Source organism: Idiotropiscis lumnitzeri, chromosome 13, assembly GCF_059441095.1.
Source record: "Idiotropiscis lumnitzeri isolate Australia: NSW breed Sydney's pygmy pipehorse chromosome 13, RoL_Ilum_1.0, whole genome shotgun sequence".
NCBI classification, from domain to species: Eukaryota; Metazoa; Chordata; class Actinopteri; order Syngnathiformes; family Syngnathidae; genus Idiotropiscis; species Idiotropiscis lumnitzeri.
Genome location: NC_142403.1, coordinates 6362383 through 6386618, shown reverse-complemented (window position 1 = coordinate 6386618; position 24236 = coordinate 6362383). Strand labels below are relative to the sequence as shown.

Sequence of the window (24236 nt, the reverse complement as noted above, 5' to 3'; positions counted from 1 at the left end):
TTGCTGTTATTTTGACGTGGTATCAATAATACATGATAGGAAAAAAAGTGGGCAAACAGAAACGTGACTTCCCTCACTTTTACAACAGAAAGAGGTTTGGCATGCTTTCGACGTCTGCAATTCTTACCACAATAGTAGAGCTCCCCCTAGCGGACATTCAATTATAGTGTACATGGCAGGGCTTAATTCCTCGGCACAAAGCACACTTATGGTTACAGGAACACTAACACAAAGAATGTTACATGATTTAATAACAGAGCTGTCCATGTTAAAAGAAAAGGTACAAGTTGCTCTACACGCAATCAGGTACGCAGTCTTAGGAAAACTAAATGTCAATATGAAAAATAAATAAATAAATAAATCGCCGTTATTTTGTGCCACTAGGGCAGATGTAAAGCATCCATCAATCCATTTCTCCATCACTTCTCTTCAATCATGACGCGTGTGAGATGAAGTCTAATCTAATATGACTCGTCACCACTTTTGAAGTTACATAACATTTGTAGAATGTCCATCTTTTATTGTTGAGCTGCAGACACTCACCCAGTGGTGGAACATGCATTTGGTACCTGGGCCTTCAGTCGACACGAATCCGACTCAACGCTCAATAAAAAGTAAAAAAAAAACAAAAAACAAAACGTAAACCTCCTGTGAAACAACAGTAGTTGATTGTGGATCCGGTACGTGATTTGGTGCGTCACATCATATTAGGACACCCTGAAAAGCCCAGCTTGACATCACCATGACAACAAACTCCAGAGAAGCTCTCTACAAATACACTAAAATGATCAGGTAGACGGATCATTATTTGCTAAAGCCTCTTTAGTCTTTCCTTTAATGGCAAACTGCCCCACCATTTGCACAAATTGGACATTGACAGATGAGACATTTCCATGAACATAAACCAAAAATTAAATAAAAGCTCAAAGAGAACAAATGAATAGAAGCACTGACATTTATTAATGCAGATCAGACAGTGACTTAACAGCAAACAGGTTTGGAGAACAGCAAAAGTCTCTCAAAGTGAACAGTTAAGCGTGAAATATAAACTGGCAGCAGTCCTGACTGTAACCACAGCTAAATAAATTCTGTTCTGTGCTTCGTAGAACTTTGAAACCAATCGACATCTTGTAATAACGTTCGTATTAGTGCGTGTAAATGACGAGGGTCTTGGCCAACGTTTACATGACACCGCTTGGTGTTGGGATGGTCACAACTCTGCAACCGTTTCAAGAACAGAAGGAATGTGAAAGGAAAACAGCATCAGCGTCTCCCCTCGGTGCATTTGGTCCAGTTAGGCTAATAGCGTGCCACCAGCTACTTGATGTGTGCTGAGGGAAAGTCCAAAAGGACCCGACAGGACCAGGGAGGCTGCAATGGCACAACTAACCGCTTCAGCCAGCAACTAAAAGGCAGCCGGATGAATAGATTGATAAAACCTGTTTACAGTGACCATACGCACCTACAACACACGCCCAACACCCCCCCCCCCCACACACACACACTGTCCAAAGACTGATAGCAATGTCAGTCTAGATGAAACTAAGCTGTTGGCACCAAAAATGGAGTAGTTGTCCTGCTAAATGCTAAAGTTAAAGCAAAACTGTTGATTTATGCAATAGGGATATTTTCTATTTCTCTTTACCAATCCAGTTTTTAATTTTTTTTATAATGCTTGTTCTCAAGTCGGAGCCTATCCCAACTGACTTTGGGCTCGAGGCGGGTACACTAGACCGGTCATCAGCCAAACACATGGCGCATATAAACAAACAACAATTCACATTCAAATTGACACCTATGGACATTTCAGTTAATGTACCTAACATGCTTGTTTTGGGAATGTGCGAGGAAAACGGAATAGCCGAGAAAACCCACACCAGCCCAGGGAGAACATGCAAATTCCACATGGGAAGGCAGGAGTCCAGATTTGAACTCCAAACCTCAGAGGCAGACGAGCTCAGCCCCACACCGCTGTGCTCTTTTGTTCAATCACTCTTTCTCAATCAAAACATTTCCTGCACATAAACTCTGATTTTCTTTCTTTCTCATTTTTTTTTTTGTAGTTGGCTTGTTAAATGTGAGCAACGAGCAGAGGAGCAGCCATTTACGCACTGTGGGTGCTCCATCCCCACAACAGTAGAAAGTATTTTTATTTTTTTTATCAACAAGCTGAAAAGCAAAGGAGGTGTTGGTGCAGTTGTGCAAATGTACTTTTGAATTTTGGCAATAAAGATAGAACATCGGAGGATGACATTAAAAGGAAACTATTTTAAACTAAATAACCAGTGAAACTTAAGCCAATGGCAATTGGCAGCGACCTGTGACCGTCAGATAATAGAATAAAAAGAAAAAATGGAAACAAAATATCAAAGGACGGAGAAGACATGTTTTCTGGGAGAAAAACACCCACCCTTTGTTTGTTTTTACAACAAAGGACATGTTCCACAGAATGATGGCTTCACTAGGACTTTGTTTTCATTCAAAACGCAAATGAAATGCTTGCAGGCACCAAGTGGATGTGTGGATAGCAAATGAAATGTAGATTGGCATGACACAGGCGGAGTCCAACAAAACCCCTGAGTGGGGACGCAGAAGTGAAAGAAGGCCTGCACACGTCGTTTTGGCCCGTCAGAGTTTGGACGCGACCGGTACGATCACACGCTGTGCTTACAGAGATCACAATAACATTTCAAACTTTAGAAAAAACAAAAAACATTTTCAACCTCTTTAAGAACTGTACAAGGTTATTTAAAGAAAATAGTTTTAAACATTTGTTAGGACATTAAGTTAGAATTCTATAAAGAAGAAACACAAATGTGTTGTTCTGGGTTGCAGTATTTCCTTTACCGAGTAGCTTTGCTGTACGATATTCTGTTCAGTAGGCTGTTATCGTTTCATCATAGACAACAACATTCTTACTTTTGAGACGAGCATCAACTACCTAAAACACAATATAATTCAAATGAAATTGTGTAAAAGCAATATTAGGTCACTAACGAGCCATTCAGCCATTTAGTGAGGTTTGAGGGCTATAACGGACCAAACAGAACTGAAAGCCGATAACCTGCAACGGAGGCCATATTGGATTGGATTTTACTCAGGCCACCTCCAGTCTTCCATTTTGTTTCATCTTCCCCTCTCATATTGTCTTGTCAGTCCAGATAGCCAGAAAAGGAACGCTGCATTTGTCCTCTGAGGCGATGAGGAGACCAACTCTAGGCGGGGCCTTCCTTTGGCGAACACGGGCTCTGCGATGAGGCAGTGGACGAAGACGAGGCGGAGCTCTTGAGGGAGCTCAGCGTTTTGCTGAACCAAGAGTTCTTGGCTGCCTGGATCTCATTCATCAAGACTCCTCGTTGGTGTTCCAGCTCCTACGGGCCCACAAGAACGGGTACAATTCTAAATAAGGTTGGAAGTAACTTTGCTTTATTGCTTAAGGAGCAATTTTGTCATTTTGAGGAGCATTTTTTTGCATCTTAATCCTGGGCTGTAGTTACTGAATGTTATAATATTCCATTATCGTACTTAATATTCTACTGAATAATCACATATTCCAGCTGTCATTATTATCTATTTAGAATGTATTTTTCTATAGATTTTTCCATTGATTGTTGGATACAATTGTATTTTGCAGCAAAAACATGTATTTTAAGCAATTATTGTTGTTTATTTGGTATTATTTGGAGGTAAAAACAGCAATTAAGCAATCCCTTGCAAGTGAGATTGATGTACACACAAACCTTTTTGAAACTGATTCTGTAACTGGTTTAATCATTTTTTTCCAAAGTAAAAGCAGATGTTTGCAAAGTCTTGCAAAGATTAACCACAAAACATAGCATGCTTTTATGAAAGACGACAGAAATCAGAGAATAATCACTGTCGAGAAACCAGAGGATTTAGACAATTCTAAGTTCAACAATGTCTGTCTTTTCAATTCCAATTATGCCCCACACAGCATTGTTTACATGCATGCCACTCAAATCACCACACTGATTTTTTTTCCACTTTAGTAGCTTCTTGCGCATTTTTTGTCGGGTTTTATTACTTTTACAGAATTCCATTTATATTATTTATCGCTTATTGTCGGCCTTGTCTTCACACTAAGTTATCCTCAACAATTCCTATGCCCATCCAGTTAGTGCGTACACTGGGAAATAAAATCTTCAGGGGCTTGATTGGGATTGGATTGTAATTTGGATTTCAAACCATTATTTGAGAATATTGTAGTGTATGTGAATGCTGCAATACTGCATCAGACGATTGTGTTGATTTGTTGGTGCTGCTCACCTGAATGCGACACTTGGCCTCCACCAACTGCAGTTTGGTTTGTGCCAGCTCCAGTTCCATCTGCCTGAGTTGCTCCTTCAATCCGTCCTTCTCCTCGTCCAGCGGTTCCGAGCTTGCATTGTCACGGCTCGGAGACGACACTTGCAGGGAGCCCAAGGTGCTGAAGAGGTCTCGGCAGTGCTCGCAACCTGTTACTTTACTCTGCACAGAAACATGCACACAGGTTAGAGGAGAACTAAATCATTTGGTATTCTACGTTCTTGCAGGCAAGTGATCTGTGAAACGTGAACGCATGACAAATCATCTGGTAGAGCGCAGCCTTGGATCATTTGTCATTTTTTTCCTGTACTGCGGACCGTTTTCTCATATTCAATCAGGACTTTTATAAAAGGAGTAGGTAATCTTATAGTGATGTTTCTGTTATATGCTGACACCGTAATCAATGATGGAAAGGAAACTATGAAAAATGCGTATCTATGTGTGCATTTGAATTGCGCCCTAGTCTTGAAGAACAACTAACTAACTAACTTGCATCTGCTTCCTGATGAATTGAAAGAATCTCACCCTGACAATGTCCAGCTCCTCTTTTGTTGCTGCCTGCTGCTTTTCCAGTCTGGAGCTGAGCTGGGAACAGATCTGAAAAACAGACCAAGCTGTTTAGATAACAGAAGACACTTGACCTTTAGGATGCATTTAAGTACTGTACTTTGCCTGAGAAAATCTGTGATGATGCGACAACTGTCTAACTGAAATGTGTTCAAAAAGTTACAAAACGTGTTCTTTTTTTTTTAGCTGATGAACTAACGATATCTGACCTGTTTGTACTCGGATATGATGGCTGTGGTCTTCTTGATCTCTAGCTCGGCTTTGTCCAGCTCCCGCCTGAAGACTTCCTTCAGCTGATGGTGTCAACAATAGACAAGAAATTACAGTTAAAATGACGGATTATGGGAGAATACAACACTTTGAATAACACTCAATCTTAACTTCTAACGGTGGAACTGAACCACGGGTTGTAAAACTGCATGTCATCATTGTCCCGGTAAGACATAAACAAGGAAGGTTTACTCGCCAATGTATAAAGAGCACCTGCACAGTCTAATGACTTCTAATAAGATGCATCTTCATTCTGATGATGTTCTATTTTTAGCTTTGACCTTTGCTCCCATAATTTATTTAAATAAGATAAACAAAAAAAAAAAAACCCTCTCAGTGTGATGCGGTCAAGTACCTTGAATAAGACTACACCGATCTGATTGAGTGGCATGCAATCGATCGGTATTTTGCATTATATGCAATGTCGAATGACTGCAATGTCATAATTTGCTCGATCTATCAATCATGTTGTTAATCTGAAAAAAAAAAATACATTATAGCAAACACAACCTCGTCCAGTCCGGAGTCACTTTGTGCTACCATAGCGTATATGTGAGCCCGAAAGCTAATCTATTTTTAGCCTTGTCGGGTGTTTATGAACAGAGAGTCTCTGCGCTGGGAGGGGAAGTTCTTCGCTCTTGACCAGCCAATCAAAAAGTGATAGCGTTTGGGTTAGTGTTGGCAAAAAGTCCCAAAAACATTTTATTTTAGTCAAACAAAATAACTCGCGACAGTATATGCGTAATTTCATTATGTTTGTCGCTATTTGTCGCTGGCACAGATAAACAAATATTCATTATTTGGAGTAAATATTTTTTGGACCAATGAAGTGAAACTGGATAATTTCACTTCACGACCTCTCACAAATGTACAACTTTTTTACTTTGCAACACAGTATACAGCCATGGGAAAAAAAATATGAGATCAATCTTGTTTCCATCGTGTTCATTTCAAATGCCTACCACAACTAAAGCGACGTCTGTTTGGACCAATATATTAATGGCAACAAAAACAGAACATATGAGTTCAATTTAAGAGCCGATCGAGACATTTTCTTGATAACCAAAATGACTTCACAAGTTCTTACCTTCATAGCAACACCAACCAAAAAGAGTGCTTTTAGGCATTTCATGTTTTCTGTTGTGTCTCTTAGTCACGAGATATACTTTTAGTGGCGCCAGACATTAAAATGACCAAGAAATTGAAGAGAACACGACGGTCTCCATATTTTTTCCATGGCTATCAGACGCATAACAAAGGGGCCACACAGCTAGAGTGTCAGGGGAAATGGTAAACCACGACCAGATTATGAGAGTTAGCACTACCAATGGCACTTTGTGTTAAAACAATAGTCACTGTCTCAGAGGATGACACTAACATGCCACTCATACAGTATACGTTATACGTGTAAATTCTCAAAGCAGTGTGAAGGCGCACTGTGGACATGGGAATTCCCAGCTTTGGGGAGTTCTGTCTGAAAGACACGTGCAGACAAATGCTGGCTGTACTCTAATTCCTCTGGTGTACCAATATTGAGGAAAGGCATTGTGAGAGGTGTTGAGAGGGGCTGTTACCTGAGCAGTCTCCTCCTCCTGTCGTCTCTTCTCCTCTTCCGTCTCTACCAGACGCTGCTTTGTGCTAAGCAACTCTTTGTTCAAAACATCGGCCTTGTCTTCTGCCTGATTGCAAACAAACATACAGCCAAGGTGAGATGAGAAGCTTATTCAGCCACATTGCACAGACATCTTTTCAAAGCCAAAATTGAGGTATATTAAATCGTGCGGACCGTGATAGTTTGTTCATGCTCATGCACAGTTAGATAACGCTGTATGTTTTTCAGATTCAAATTGAATACAAGATAACCCCTCCATGAGCCGTTATCATGGTGGAGGGGTTTCAGTAATCCTAGGAGCTAAATTGACTTGGGCTTTATGCCCCTGGCAGTCTCACCCACGGTGAAACAGGGACCAGTTGAGGGGGTGTGAGCTGGGCGGTGGTGAAAGGCAGGGACCTCGGGGGTCTGATCCTTGGCTACAGTAGCTGGCTGTAGTGCTGTGGAATGTCACCTCGCTGGCAGGGAAGGAGCTGAGCTGGTGTGCGAGTTTGAGGAATTCCGACGAGATATTGCCGGGCTCGCTCCACACACGGCTTGGTCTCTCTTGCTAGACCTCTCAAGAAGGGTTAGACTCTCTTCCAATCTGGAACTGCCAATAGTGAGATGCACTGAGTAGGTGTGGACGTACTTATTTCCCGCGAATTGGCTGTGCCTCCAATGTTGAGGCGGCCGAGCAGAGCTGTGACCGTGAAGTGGTTGGTGGACACCAGCAGTAAGAGACGGCATCAAGTTGAACAAGGAGTCCTTGAGGGTGACGCAGTGGACCATCAACATTGTGTATAGTGGGGATGGGACCCTGCTAACCTTGACTCAAGAAGTCAGTTGGTGTGGAAAATACTTTCTCCGTAATTCCACTGACACACCTTCCCATGAGGAAGCACAGTCTGGGAACTCTGTGGCTGGCTCTCCTATATCTGGGCTTGAAATAACCAAGATGGTTAAAAGTTTCTTGTTTCCATCCCGGGGGTAGAAGAGATCTGCCCAGAGTTGCTAGAGGCACTGGATGTTGCAGGGCTTAGTTGGAATGCCTCTGATACGTTGCATAAACATGAGGAACAGTGCCTCTGGCTTGGCAGACCAGAGTGGTGGTGCCCTCTTTATTAGAAGGCGGACGGTGTGTTCCGACTACTCACCTCAGCCTACCTGCTAAAGTCTATTCAGGGGTGTCGGTGAGGAAATTTAGTCGGGAAGGAGGAGCAGTGTGTTTTTTTTTCCTGGCCATGGAAGAGCTCTACGACCTCGGCAGGATCCTCAGAGTGTGTTTTGTAGACAAAAAAGGCGTTGATACGGGCTGTTCGGTCTCTGCACGACCGGCGTCAAAATTTGTTCCGCATATGATTCCGGGTGTGAGTTGGACTCCGCCAAGGCTACCCTATGTGTCACAGATTCTGTCAATAACCTTAATGGACAGACTTTCTAGACACAAGCGAGGTGTTGAGGGCGTCCAGTTTGGCGAACAATATTAGATTTCTGTTTTTGCAGATAATGTGGTACTGTTGGCTTCATCAAGCCGCATCTACAACACTCAGTGAAGTGGTTTTGAAGTGGGTGGGAGGAAAATCAGCACCTCCAAATATGAGAGCATGGTCTTCAGTCAAAAAAGGGTGGAGCGCCCTCGCCAGGTCAGGGATGAGATTCTGCCCCAAGAGTTGTAGTTCAAGTATCTTGGGGTCTTGTTCACACGTGAGGGAAAAATGTAACGGGAGATTAACAGGCGGACTGTAGTGATGTGGACTTTCTATCGGTACATCATTGAAACACGAGAAAAAGGTGCTGAGTCAAAGAGGTTAATCTACGTTTCTACCCTCACTTGTGGTGATCACAAGCAGTTGGTCATGACTGACAGAACAAGATACAAGGGGCCGAAATGAGTTTTCTCCGCAGCCTGTCCGGGCTCTTCCTTTCAGAGGAAGAAGGAGAGAAGCTTGCTCATCTGGGAGGGCTCAGAGTAGAGGCTCTGCTCCTCCACGTTGAGGGGGGTTCCTCGGGCATGTGATTAGGATGCCTCCTTGATGAGGTGATTTGCGAACGTCCCACCAGAAGGAGGCCCTGGAAAAGGCCCAGGACACGTGGGAGAGACAACGTCTCCCGTCTTGGCATCCCCTGTAAGTGATGGATGAAGTGGCTGGGGAGAGGGAGGTCTGGGCCACACTGCTAAAGCTGCTGCCCCCACGACGTGACCCCGGATAAGCGGAGGTAAATGGATGGATGGATATATGATCAACTCAGAACAGTTCTTGTGAAAGAATACGTCTTAGAATTATAATTACCTGGTCCAGGTCATTCCTTAATGCAATCTTGCTGGTCACCAGTTCATGGGCCAAGTCGTCATTTTCCTGTTCTAGACGCATACTGGCCTCTTGAAGACGGCGGTTCTCCCTCTATAAAGACAAACATACTCAATGATACATGACAGATGATAAGAGATCCCTGGAGATATTGACAACAATCTCAAATTTCCCCATTGTGGGACTAATAAAGGACATCTTTATCTTTATACATGTCTTATAGTCCTCAATTTCTCTTTCATTGTGCCTTTTGCTTGTTGGCATTTTTTTCCACATCCCAACCAGTAAATTTCACATGACAAACAAAACCCAAAAACCAACAAATAAAACCAGTGGCAACAACATTGTGTGCCAGCGTGCCTATCACTGGAATCTCATAACTGCCTTAGAAAGTCATTCACATGACACTGTTGACTTAATAATGACAGCCATGTGACACAGAAAACTTTTATACAACAACCAATCTCTTTTGCCTCTAGTTTAGAATTTAGTTCCTGAAATACAAACTGCACATATGTACAAATAATGAGCTTGGATGAAGTGCATTCCTTGCTTACATTTATCTAACGAGAAAATCATTTTAAGGAAGTAACAGAAATAGTTTGAATGTCACTCTTGTGATCCAATTTGGTGCTTCCTGCCAGTAACAAGTCTCATTAGAATAATTACAGTGATGTCCTGTCCGAAGATTCGACTGCTGCAAATGCCCATACATTATGTTTTTATCTCTTGAAATACAGCCGGACGTTTACAATCCCTTTGACTTTTTACAATTCCACTGGAGAAATGAACACAATAACCTCATATCATGTTAGAATCCCAACAAACATAAGCAATAGTTTGCGATATCTAGCCTCTAAATCCTTCGAGGCAGCAGAAAGATCTTACCACGATCTGCAATCCAGAGTCTTGCTATCAAGGCTGCAGCACCACAAACTAAACTTTAACACATGATCCTTATAGGAGTTTCCCTTCTCGAGGCAGCAAGTTCCAGCCTCCCTCCCTCTCTCTCCCTACTCTGGCTTTTGTCACTCTTATGAACCAAGATAAGCAAATTAAAATCGCATGAGCCAACAACAAGACAGAAAATGAAGAGTTACTAAACCGCAGAACCACGGTGATAAGGTATGCCTCCTCAAAAACACCGACAGTCAACAAAAAGGAACTTGCTGCTTGGCCTTATACCGCCTCTCGTTTGGCGGAAGAGGAAACAACTGGAGTTCAACATCTTATCAAAAGTAAACGTTTCCTTCCTTCTTTTCAAATGCAGCAGCTTATAGTTTCTACTGCAACTCTTTTACGTCCTCCACTCATGTCTTCAACAATTCTCAATGGATTTGATATTTTATCCAAGCAAGCACGTTCTACTTGAACAGAAAATAATAGTGGCATGAGAAAATAACCTACTTTTATCAAGAGTCACAATGAATTGAATGGAATTGCCGCTTACAATTACTGATTTAAAACAACATTACAAAACAGTGCAATAAAACTGAACAACCAAGTGGCATACTTGCGCAGCAGTTTCAGTGTCTGAATCTTCAAAAAACATTTTTAACTCATTCAATCCATTAGACGTATATTTACATTTTCAAAATTGTAGTCCCTGCCTCCCAAAGACGTATTTATACGTCATAGCCTTTTTTTTTTTTTTTATTGTTTTTTTTTTTTTTTTTTTGGCATCACAGCTCCATGTTTTTATCTTTAGAACACAATATTGTGCAGGCGTTACAAAATCAGTCAAAAAAGAGAAAAAAAACCCTGCTGTGATTGAGATGTTTCCTTTCGTGAAAACGGCTGGGAATAAATTAGTTAAGTGCAGAGCTTTTGACAGTACCAAGAATAGATATGATAGATGTTTAACAGTGATAGAAGTCACATTTTAAGCCTGAATAATGCAAAATAGAAAGCGGGACTTCAGGAAGACACGCTCACAAAATTCTAATCTCAGCAACGATGCTAAATATAACTTGAAACGTAATGGTTGGGAAGGTTTTGATAATGAATAAAAAATATTTCTATACAACAAGCAGCAATGTAGGCAAGATATCCACCACATACCATGAATTTTATTTCTATAGCACATCTCGAACAGTTTTTCACGGAAAATGTCTGACTCAAGAAAAACAAGAAATACATGATATACTGAGCCTTAAGGGGTGTGTGTGTGTGTGTGTGTGTTTGTACCTGGTATCGGTCAATGGGGTCCTCTTGTTGTAGCTGGCTCTCTCTCACCGTCTGATATTCTTTCTCAAACTTCTTTAGCTTCTTGGTTGGAACCTAAAAACACCAAATGCACAATAATGCACTTTACACAATGTGAGTGTCAGCGCATTGTTAGACACAGCAGGCGTTATTTAAATTGGAAGTCAATGGCCAGAGTTTATTAGTCAAAAGGGAATTCCAGATTTATTTAGATTGAAAACACAATATTTGATCTTTGAAGAATGCGAGGCATATGCATTGTTTTGGTGTACAACTTCAGCACCCCGGTGTCTCTGTTGTCATATTTTGTGTTTCATTAAGTGCCACTCATTTCCATTGGCACACAGGTCTGAATTGCTGGCACGCCATTTTAATCCTTGCACTCTTTTAATAAGAAGCCACACAGTTGTAACGTGCAGAATGTGGCTTGGCGTTGTCTTGCTGAAATAAGCAGAGACATCCATGAAAAAGATGTTGCTTGGATTGCAGAAACGGAATCTCCAAAGCCAGTATGCACCTCTCAGGATTAATAGTGACTTTACAGATGTGCAAGTCATCTGTGCCATGGGCTTTGCGTGTATGACAATCCCGATTTTATTTCCTTCTCTTCAATTTTCGAAAACAGTTTGAAATGTGGACTCGTCAGACCACAGCACACTTTTGCACTTTGCGTCCATTTCAGACGAGCTTGGGCCGAGACAAGTTGGTGGTGTTTTTTTTTTTGTGTCAGTGATATATTACCTTTGTTTTGCATAGTAGAGTTTTAACTTGAATGAGTAGATGTAGAGAAAAATTCATGTCAATTGACAATGGCATTCTGAAGTCTTTCCGAGCCCATGTAACAATATCCTCTGCACAATGATGCTCATTTAAAATGCAGTGCCGCCTTGAGAATCAAAGGTCACGGACATTCAATGTTGGTTTTCGGCCTTGCTGTTTACATTCAGAGATTTCTCCAGATTCTCTGAATAGTTTAATGATATTATGGGACCTCAGATGCTGAAATCCCTCAATTTCTTGCAATTTTACCATGCTGTGAAACTGGCGGACTATTTGCTCATGCGGTTGTTTTCAAAGTGGTGAACTTCACTCCATTCTTGTTTATGAACAGCTGCACCAATCACGACACTCACCAACCAACCAGGTCATCTGTGTGACGCTCCAAACATTTTTTTTTTTTAGCTCAACGTTCAGACTTTTGTCGGCCTTGTCCCAGCTTTTTTGCAATGCATCACATTGGAAACAAGAAAATATTTGAAAAAAAAAACCCAATAACATTCATCAGTTAGAATATTCAACATTTTTTCTTTGTAGTGAGTGTGACTGTAGGCTAAAAAACATTTGCTAATCATTGTATTCTGTTTTTATTAATGTTTTACATAATGTGAAAATTTCAGAATTGTGATTTGAAAATTGACATCTCTCACATTGTCAATTAAAACATCATTATATATTTGATAATGTGAGTCGATTAGATGCTTTTTCAGTAACAGAATCTTCAGTCTGACCGTTACAAGACGTAATAAAGTGTCACAGCTTGTGATAATAATATTCTTAAACAAACTAACTGTCACTCCTAACATGGACTGTTTGTTGCTTGTGACAACATTGTGGTATTGTGGTTTGTGTTGCACAGCTTCGAGTTTTCACTTTTGCAAAATCAACGGAAACCATTCAAGATAATGTTTGAATAGAGCATGCACATAAAGTTAAATACAAAATGACCTGCATTTTTCTAGCTGTTTAATGTTACTATTGGAAACATTTTTATGAGCTGAAGTCGCTACAATCATTTGTCTAAAAATCAGGAACGGAAACCCTCAAAGTAAGAACTTTGTAGTTAGAAGAATACGTTGTAGTTTGTGTTTGGCTAAAATAACTTTGACCTAAAAAGCAAACGTTTCATTTTGCACATATAAAACCAAAATCATCTACATCAAATACACATCTAGTTTGCTGATGTTAAGATTTCATTCTTCACACTGTAGCACATTTCTGGAAATAAAAAAATAAAAATAAAACAAATACATGACTACATGACTTTCCTTCCAAGTAATCCAAAGAAAATAAAAAGAATACACGAATGGACCTATTTCAACTAAATCAGCTGGGAAAACAAAACAAATAAAAAGAAACAAAATGAGACAATACTAAAGACTCACACGTGTGTGTGTGTGTGTGTGTCTTATCGAAGCGACGGTAATTTGATCTCCCCTGCGTGGAAACAACATCGCCACAGTGCCAACTGTAACTTCTGGGGATTGTGCTCATGTGTCCTTCCTCCGTGATGCCGAATTGTATCTTGTTTGTGTTATCAAGTCAAGCACCTAACTCATTGAGAGCTGCAATTCAATATCCTTGCAAACGACAACGTCAATAATAATATAATGAGCTCTTTGCTATCAATCGTGAATCTTATTTGAATTTACAGGTGGACCGAATGTCGCGATCAGTCAAGATATAAACTGTGTTTTATCAAAGGTATTCAACCGGGTTGTGATGGTAAGAAAAGGGATTCTGCTCTCTTTATTATACTCCAGTATCATTTCCAAATAATTACAAGTCACACTTACCACATACCCAATTGTTCCTCACGCCCTGAACTGAGGATTGGATTGACTGTGACATCCATTTTTCTCACAGATAAGCGAATATGTTTACCCATTATGTTCTCAACTTTCTGAGAAGAAAAGGCAGCTTGATTTGAATGTACAACTTGGAGAAAAAAGTTGACCATATCAAAAGAATGAGGACTGATTAAACAATGTGTTCCCCTCTGTTGTTGACACTTAAACATGTCGCAAAGTAAACCACATCCATAAGTTCCTAAAAATTAGATTTACTGGTTCATGGTTTATTTAACACTTCTAGTTGGAACAAAATCCTCTATAATTTAAGCAGCTTTTACAGCCATCACGAGGCTTTTCAACGAATACCTTCAACACACACACACCAACCAACAATTACCGACAGATTTCCCAAGCCGCTTATATATAATGGAATAAGTTGCCAAAACCCAAACATAACACTTTCACCTGGAAATTACTATTGTATCATAAAAGTGCGTAAACCGTTTTCAACACTTCAGATTGGACAGTTATTAGTAAAAATGACAGACTCACATGGGGTCTGACCAATTGTATCCATTTGTGAAAATGTAATTTGTTGACAAATCAGTTTTGAAGACTGCATTGACTCATTGGAGAGTTGCTCGCCGCATATTGTGCAGATCAGGCTTCGTTCATTCGTGCGTGGGAATCACATGTCGCTATAAATTCATATTTCAAGTAGATCTTCTGGTATTGTCTGTGAAATACATCTTTCATTTTCTTCTTGTTCATAAGCTCTTGTGTTGAATTCTCACTGGTTCTTTTCCCCACTCCAAATTCGGTCGTTTAGTTTACTCATTTTGCACGCTTGCGCCACGTGACCGAGATAACTTCAAATGCTTTAAGAGTCAGTCCTAGACGGACGTAATGGAGAGAATTAGGTCCCTCCTTAAATTAAAGTTTTTTTCAGCCTCGAATAATAAATAAACCGAAAGTATGGACCAGGTGGTTGGGGACGACTGATATATAGGATGTAAACCCTTGCTCATCAATTGAACCGATTTGAAATTATGGTGAAGACAGACTGCAAGAAATTACACAAATAACACACACGCTAATGTCAGCCGACTGTAGTTAAGTTGCCGTCTAATCTCCATTGCGTGGCCAACAGCCACATGCAAAGAATTAAAGGGAGATTCTTGTTTGCCTTCATTCTTGTTGTTAGGGTGTCTTCTTCTGACTGGTTCAGTGTGGTGTGTTTTTCGTAGTTTCTCATGACTACTGAAGCGGTACCACTTTGAAGTGGGGAACGGGCCAACAAAAACAAAGCAAGTGGAGCCGAGTATAGCCGTGCTGTGGAAAAGGGGTACTGGTAATAATGATGAATCTTATGTCGAATAAATTGTAGTACTTATAACTGTGAACACAGAAATGATCTAAAAAATACTTTAATTATTCAAAATCAAGCATAATCACATATTGGATCTCTTAAAAGTGTACTTATGAATGTATAAAGTGTAGGAAGTCTTTGTTTGAATATTTTCCGTGTTAAAATTCCAGATGCGTCCATCTTTTTTTCATGCTTTAATTGCATGATAATTGTTACATGACTCCTCATTTAAATAATATTGATGTTACAATGTTTTGCTTACTTTAATTGCTGATTATGCGCAGGGTTCACAATTCTCGTTCAGAAAACAGCTGAGCCGTAATTGGTCGTTACCTGAGCCTATAAAAAACTGTGATGTCATTTTCAATCGACAGGAATTTGCAGCCTCTTGAGGTGGCAAAAAAAGAGGTGGATTATGTTTCTTAACCCATATTCCTCGAATGCAATATTAATCAGAATGTCCTGTTTAGACTACTGAAAGCACATGGAATGTATTATTGCAAAGATTTTTTTTGGGGGGGGGGTGACTTCCCCTTTAAGAAACACGTATGGCTACACTATTTGTATGAACAAACACATTGGAGTTTACTTGCTAGACACTTCTAAATTACCGTAGAATTGTTGCAACATTTAAAATAAACTATTTCAACAGAACACTCACATTTATATATATATATATATATATATATATATATATATATATATATATATATATATACACACACACATGTATATACACAGTGTGCTGAGTAATCGAATTTCGATTAATTGCACAGCCCGAGGCGACACATTGCTCAAATCAGCCTCTCACATCACTTTACAAAATAAATATTCAGTATGACTGCGACTTATGAAAAGTGTCTTAAGTTTTTGTGCTGCAGGAGATGGTACCAAGCTGAGTTGGAGATTTCAAGATCTGAATCCTAGCAACTGAAAGTGGAGTTGGTCCCCAGGTTGAGATCACATGCTGTAGCGCGAGTGCCGTACTGGGTATTATCTTGCTAAGCGCATGCGTGCTAGCATGTGTGTGTGTATGTGATGATGAGGCCTCGGCCCCAATGGCAGTCCAGAAGAGTTTGAATATTGAAATAAAGACAAAGGCAAGTGGCCATCCCAGGAAAAACTAGGCCATGGAATTCAATTAGCCACGTGAGGCAAACAAACCAGCACCCACATACACACCCATGCACACACAAGGTCTCTATTGATTCCAAATTCATATGTAATGAATTGTAATTGAAACAAACCTCACTTTGGAGCACAACTGACTGACAAAGCTTTGTCACCACAAATATCCAACACGCTACCAGTAGAAAAACAACATGTCCTTACACATAAACAGGAGCCGGTAACAGTGTTGTAGTTCTCACCTCTTATTAAATATGTAAGTCTTAACGAGTACAACAAGTGAACAGCGAGCCAGCAAGTTTCCATTCTATATCCATTTTAGTCTTCAATTCTTATTCATAGTGAAAATTAAATCCAAACACAATTAAAAATGCATGAAGCCAAATGTTCCCAGTACAGAACAGACATACCACAGGTCGAGGAGCTCTGAGAGGTCTGGAGTGGGCAACCAAACGGGCCAAAGTGTCTTCACCCGGCCGCTCAACAACATGAGCATCGTATGCCACCACGATAGACACCTCCTGCATCATCTTGACTGCAGCTCGCTTGCACCCAGCGGCGAGGAGGAAGCGGAAGAGAAGAAAGGAACCAAGAACACGTCGGAGACCCAACAGAGAAGAGTGCGGCTGACAGCTCTTGCTTCTCTCTGTAGCAGAGGAGGCGAGTGGCTGTTTTCAAGAGTCTCTCACTCAGGAGTTGAGCCCCTCCCACTGAGCGGAGGGTGCTGGGGGAAGTGAGCGATCAGTACAACACACCTGTTTGTTTCTCACTCCCCTCCCAATCCCCTACCTGACAACTAGCAGTGCATGACAAAGAAGGATGATGACTTTGCTTTTTCTTCTTTTCCGCTGACCAATTCCTCATTTCCTCTCCTTTTGTGACAGTCGGGGATATTTCATTAAAACAAACATCACTTGCATTATTTCTAAAGCTCTGTTCACACCTAACGTAGAGGCACAAAAAAGGGAAGTTGTCAAGCAGAATGACTTTTTCCTTACTACATATTATTGCTTTATGATGCCAAAACAAGCTTCCCCTTTAGAAGATGCACAAGATAGATTGAATTGCATTTTATTTTGAACTTCAAATTATTGAAGCTGTCAGATATACGTGTGATAAACGAAGTACTGTAGCTTTCAAAAAAAAAAAAATGAAAGTAATAAGTAAAATAAGTTATAGTTGTTTTACACTACCAACCAGGTGAAACCTGTATCCCATGTACTTTTGTCTGGGTGTTGTAGTGAATTAACTCATTGTTGCTGTAATTATGTAGTAATTATCAGTCATGATTACTTAAAATGTGAAGGAAGGCACACACACACACACACACACACCCCCTTACCCATGCACACACACATATATACGTGTATACATACATACATTTCAAGTTTTCATTGGCTAATGTGAATTTATTCATGTGCCAGGTTAAAAGAGGGTTTCACATCGCAACAGCATTTTTTATTGGGTGTACAGGTTATATTAAAGCGAGAGGAAGAGTTGAAATGATTTCGGTCTCCCTCATGTATCTCAAAAACATGTTTCTTAAAACACACACTCAGAGCTCACTGCTCCTTCGATTCAAACAGACTTGATATTTATTTTTTTAATCTGCACAAATCTGTCTGTATGTAGACATTGATGTTGAGGAAAGGAAATACCAACAGTATGAGCCAAAAATGGAGCATTTAAGACTTTTGAATAAATAAGTCATCGCACTAGCTTCAGTCGAAAGATCCAAAGATCCTGAGAAATTCAAATTCTTCCCGTAATCCTCCAAAAAACTAAGCCACTCTACTACTAGTGCTGATCAAGCCAAGGTGGCAGAGAATATGTTCGCTATTTTAAGCAGCTTACAGAGTTCAGCTGATCCGCTTTCTACGTCGACAGAGAAAAACATGTAAAAAGGAGGGGGAGTGAAGCAAGAATAAACCTGGTTGAGCATCAAACGGTTTTCAGGATTTTTTTGTTAAAAGCACAGTGGAAACTTTAAGGTTTGATAAAAAGAAAACAAAATCAAATTGATTAACTGCAGGCAACTGTGTCTATTTAAAAATGGATTGGTGAGAGATGTGTTGTGTGTGTGAAGTCATTGTTCTATTAGCCTTGTTCTTTCACAGCTTACTTTGGACTAGATGTTGAATTGGCTACATTCACTTGAAGATCTTCAGTCAGGGTGAATATTTTGATTGAAGGACAACAATATTTTGGGGTTGCTTTCTTTGGGAAAAAACACATTGTATGCTGAATATAACAAACTGTTATGTCTAATTTACTGGGTTACCAATTTTTGATTAAAGTTCCATTCTGATTTTAATTACGCTGTGATGTGCAGGAGAATCTTATAATCCATCCATTTCCTTCATTCAAGTTTGTAGTTGTGGCCTTTGACAGTGCAGCAAAGTGATTCTGATTGGCTGAATTGACCTTGTTAGGAATTACAGCAACACCGATTAGTTAAATGCGCTTGACAGCCAGCAAATTTAACTGGAATTTTGGTTTTTAAATTTAATCACTGATTTCATCTCACAGTAGTGCAAATGTTTAGCTTTAAAATACCGGGTTAATCAAAGTGGGCAATCGTTTTTGACTTTATGCTTGGCGAGCTGACATGCATTGTCGTAGTAGTAAAAATAATGTGGAAGAGGAAGGCTGTTTTTTTTTCTGTGATTTTTTTTTTTTTAATCCATCACCTCTCTTCCAGAGTCTCTCATTTTGAACAACTTTCTCATTATAGCATGGCCCACAGGGAACGTTCTATTTCACAAATTGATGAGTGACTTGTCTAAAAGTAGACAGTGGAAGATGTTTCAGTGGATGGAGGCTTGAGACAATGCACCTTGAAGAGTGCAAACAACAGCTTCACCTGCCAAGAACATGTGTTCTTACATAAGGTTCACGGAATATACGAATGTCTCCCACAACATACTCAATGGATGCTTCAATGTGTACAACATTAGCTTGATAAAAAATCAAAACATAAGTACGGATGTCACAAGAGTAGTCGAATGAGCTTGTGTGTGTAAGGACAATATACAGCATCAATTTTGCTTCTAAGGAAATTCATTAGCCTTTTTTTTAATCTGATGACCAATCATCATCATATCGTGTCACACCAGTGGTTTATCCATATTTTTGCCCTGTCTGTGACCTTTTGTAGGTCTGGAGGAGTGATATATACGGGGCTTATTGGACATTCAAGTTGGATATGTTTCATATTTTGGTTTAGGAAACCACAGTCACATACTGAGGATGTGGCAAGGCCCCATTTTGTTAGGTTGTCTTTGGTTTTCCCAACACCAGATCTTGCACGGTTTAGGGTACACCATTTTTTCCTTTCAAGGTTTGTGCCCTTGGGTAGTTTTTCTTTTGGTTTTGGGACACACGGTTGTTCTGGTCCCATGTTTTCTTTTTCTCTCCATTTATTCATTCTGTACCGTCTAGGGGTGATGTTTTCAGGCAGACTTTCAGTTGAAATGAAACTTTTCCTAGATTTCAGCCTGGGAGGGACTGGTACATGGGAGAAGAGTGGATGGCGATTATCATTTTCTTGCTTGCGTTTTCCACTTTGGTGTGTGTTTCTCTTCTCAAGGCAGGAGGTGGAATGCCCGAGAGCCTGTGGAGGATATTGACTGGTGTTGGTCTTAATGCTCCAGTTATCACACGGCAAGCTTCATTAAGGATAGGATCTATTTTGCTGGCATGGGCAGATCGAGACCATACGGGGGCACAATATTCTGCTGTTGAGAAACACAGAGCCAAAGCAGTTGTTCTCAATGTCTTTGGATCTGTGCCCCATTTTGTTCCAGCCAGCTTTTTCAATAAGTTGACTCGAGAGGACACTTTGCTCCTAAGTTTCTCTAGGTGTTGTTTGAAGGAGAGAGTCCTGTCTAGTGTTACACCCAGATAAGTTGGATGGTCATCTGATGACCAATAAATCAATTTAAAACTGTGTTAACTTTCTCTCATTTATTTTTTTCAGTTAACTTGATAAGATATTCTACTGACCCTGGGAACATCCTGCACCATTTATTTTTTTTTAAATCAAAACAGAAAATTGCAATTTTACCAATTGTGTTATTTTCAAATTTTGGAAAACTTTATTTTCTGTGTAAATCTAGTGGAAATTTCATTTAACTTTTTAAGACATGCTGATAACACTGGGAGCGCCTGGAACTTTGTTAGAATTTTACAACAAATATGCCAATTGTCAAAAATAAAATAATAATACTAATATAATTTAAAATAAAATCAACGAATGAGAAATCAACTAAAATGAAAAAAAGGTCAATAAATATATGTTTAAAGGTAGAGTATTAACTAATTTTTGTTTTTTTTTAGATTTTGATGCTAAGATTTCCTTTTTTATTTTTACTGAAAATGAATTTGGGCTCCAAATATTGGTTAACGGCCTCCTTGACTCCTAATAATCGGTATCGGTTTATCTCTAATTCTGATCTTAGGTTTTGGAAAGATGACATACGGGTTTTGCCACCATGTGAATGTCTGATGTTACTCATCGTGTTCCAAAGAAAGCTCAGTGAGTTTGTGTGAATTTTCAGATGCATGGAAAATTAGACGGATGATTGCTCAAGAACTGTACTGCATTAGAGAATAAAAATGCGACTGAAGCACCGGTGATAACCATGACACACTGCAGGATGTCCTGTACCAAGACACCCTAAAACAGCCATGGTGTCAATAACAAGCTTTCAAAGAGATCATTCCATCCAGCCACCTTAAGTCACTCGACTTTAGATAGTAGACCAGAAAAATGCCTGAAATGCAAAATATTAACTGTATGTAAATTCAAGGAGAGCTACATGGGAGTGCCTGGAGGAGGGAGGGGAAAAGGGTGGAGGGAAGGTTATCTATTCCATCTTTCTTTGCCAACTATTTCCTTCCTTTATCATGCTCTCTCTCACGCTCTGACTCGCTCTTTTTCACTCTCTCGCACAAAAACTCATGCGTGTGCATTTGCACAAAATCAAATGTATTACATTATGTACTAGTTTGGGTCGCTGGTGACCTCGCAAATTCCCCTGTTCGAAGTGTCATTGAAGTCAAGTGGAAGATGATAACGTTTGTGTGTGGGCACATAGTGGAATGTCAATGAAAGACACTAAGAAAATTACGATCAGATTCCATGGAATCCACATCGTATCTGATCAAACTGGGATGAAATAAATAACAATGAGCAATACTGCTAAACAAAAAAATATAATAAAAGTGACAAGAAAAAAGGTGATCATTTCACTTGATCATAATGAACAGCAGGATACAAACTCTAAATGCATATAAGATCAAATTGCAGAAGTAAAAAGCAGCTCGGATACTGTATATTGTTATGTGTTTCATTTTGAGTGAATCAGTTTGCACATGGAACATGCTTCTTATAAAGAGGCAAACCTTGATGTTGCAAGCTTGTTCCATCAGCCGTCTGGCGTTCTCTGCAGCTCTGTAGCGTTTGGGGAGCTGGACTCGGAAGAATTTGAGAGCCCCTTCGAAGTCAGCCTGTAAGAGATCCTCTTTGGATGTCTGCAGGTAAAAAGGTCGGGTGAGGTGGAGAAGGAGGGGCAAATATTAGGCATGCTTGCTTTTTCCCCCCTTTAATGTTCAACTTTTCGTTGTTTTTTGTTTCTGCTTCTTTGTTTATTTCACTTCAATGGAAACAAATAGTACACGAATTGATCGCTGCATTACACAAATAGAACAAATGGACATGACGCGGACATCATGGAAAAACGTTCCCACCATTTTAGGTTTTTCATTAAACACATACATAGAGTATAAGGGGGAGGGGGGACTTGGGATGTACAAGAATGAAAATTTGTCACTGAAATTAATGCTGAAAACTAAAACACCAAAAGAAATTTAAATATCGTGATTGTTGAACGAATTTTAAATAAATATATACAAGGTTTGTCAGGAAAGTTCCAGGAATGTGGGTCACAAGATCTCAAATTCAAATAACAAACTAAGAGTTTTCTCTTTCAATGTGGCCTAGAAGAATGCATGACTGCAACAAGATCCTTTGACAATTTCTTCACTCAGTTCGTGAGAAGAGGCGAGAGTTGTAACAAGACTACTTATGACTGCTTCACCATAACAATGTACCTGCTCACAATGCCCTGAACATCTTGAAGTTCCTGGCAGGGAACAACAAAGCCATATTGGAGCCACATTCACTCATTCACCTACTCACTCACCCAACCTGGCTCGGCGTGAATTATTTCTTTTTTTTTTTGTCTTTTTCAAACTCAAGGTAGGTCAACAAGGGGACTTGTTTTGAAGATGTGGATGACATCAAGATATCCGAGACAACAGAACAGCAGAGGATCTTGCAAGAATCATTCTGGGAGTGAATGAAGGCTTTGCAGAGAAAGCTGGGGAAGTGAGTTAGAGTACAAAGAGTTTACTTTGAATGGGAAAACTTGGAGTTTGGCTTTTGTGACACAGGTCCTGGAGACACATCTCATATATACTCACACACAAGTAATTTGACAAAAAAAAAAGAAACTTTTGACAGTGTGTGTTTTGTACAAATCTATTATAATTTACTATTTCATTGTAAATGACGTCACTACTCAATAACCAAAATAGGCTAAAATATGTGGGACTAACTCTCAAAGTTATCATTTTAAACTTAATGAAGGACACAAACACACAATCTGGCAGTGGACAATGTGCGATGCATGCAAAACATGACTAAGTGAACACTGAGATATTCCTGCTGATGACCACTTTACATAAATAATTATGAGAGCAACAACAATTTACTGCAACGATGACATTACCCTCAGAAAAATGATCATGGTATAGTTCATTTTTAAGTATTTACATCAATTTAATCTCATTTGAATGGTTATTTTTCAAATGTATTTGTTTAGCGCTCTTAAATTCAACATAAATCTCTAAATTTTAATGAAAGTGGAAGTATTAAAACTTCAGATTCATTTAGTTGAAATTGATGTTTCCAGAAGGTTGACAAAAATATTTATTATTTATTAAACATATTTATTATCCACATTTCCAAACGGTAGCAGTTATGCAACTCGTTTGTCAACACCATTTTAAAGCATGCCACATCAATACCACCATCTTGTGGGGTAACTCTATTAGTGGGCGTCAATTGTTCCTACCTTGGACGACTAACGAATTCGCAAACATTAAAGTGAAGCAATCGTAAAATCACCTAACCAGAGTTACAAGATGGAAGTAACTTTAGGGAACACACATGTCATCGGGTGGACAGAGAGACAGCTAATTACTTTCAAGCACAAGCCCTTTTCCTTCACTCCTCCAAACTGTGAACATGGAATATTCCCATTCCCCACTCTCACCGCGAGCAGCTTCGGGACAAAGAGTCGATGTCCCATCCCAAGAAGATCCATCACTTTACAGAAGGAATCCGCTGAGGCCTGACTACTTTGGGCCTTTTCTTCTGCTGTTTGCTCTCCATCCTCAACTGCCCTTTGCACCGCTGGAAGTTGCAGAGTAGGTGTCAGGGCCGAAAGAGGAGGCGGAGAGGGCAAAGGGGAGGGTAGAGGAGAGAGTGGCGGGGTTGGAGAGGGCAAGGGAGAAGGGCAGCCCCTCTTTGGGGTTAGGCTGGCGTATGACTCCAGCGTGTCGTCCGAAAAGTCCCACTTGGGCTGTGCAAGTTAGAGGACAGTTGAACTAGTAGCAAAGGTTCGGCTATCCACTGAGGAGGCCAATTGATGGAGTTCTGTTGACTGGCACAGCCGATGTTAAGAAAAATAAGAAGACTGAGTCTTCATCCCACCACCGTCAGAGCCCAGAAGTGACCATTTGTTGTGCCAATATTAGAGAAATAATATTAGGAAGAGATGCTGTTGGTTGCATAACGCTGTCTTCTACCTGCAAGCCCCTCTTAACTTGCT

General features: G+C 40.0%; 1 protein-coding gene across 3 annotated transcripts in view; it reads right to left on the bottom strand.

The window, feature by feature from the left end:
* Window positions 1-1993: 1993 nt before the first annotated feature.
* Window positions 1994-24236, bottom strand: part of rabgap1l (RAB GTPase activating protein 1-like) — a 97172-nt gene continuing 74929 nt past the window's right edge. For 2 of the 3 annotated variants that reach the window (XM_088313025.1, XM_088313026.1), the window contains exons 19-26: window positions 21745-21873; window positions 11254-11346; window positions 9049-9159; window positions 6738-6842; window positions 5103-5186; window positions 4852-4923; window positions 4288-4488; window positions 1994-3371 (exon numbers count right to left, since the gene is read on the bottom strand). In XM_088313025.1, coding sequence (XP_088169151.1) covers window positions 3216-3371; window positions 4288-4488; window positions 4852-4923; window positions 5103-5186; window positions 6738-6842; window positions 9049-9159; window positions 11254-11346; window positions 21745-21873 — 951 coding nt within the window. In that variant the 3' untranslated portion in view covers window positions 1994-3215. Of the gene's footprint in view, window positions 3372-4287; window positions 4489-4851; window positions 4924-5102; window positions 5187-6737; window positions 6843-9048; window positions 9160-11253; window positions 11347-16748; window positions 16978-21744; window positions 21874-24236 lie in introns of those variants that run through there. The other variant, XM_088313027.1, reaches the window with a different exon arrangement.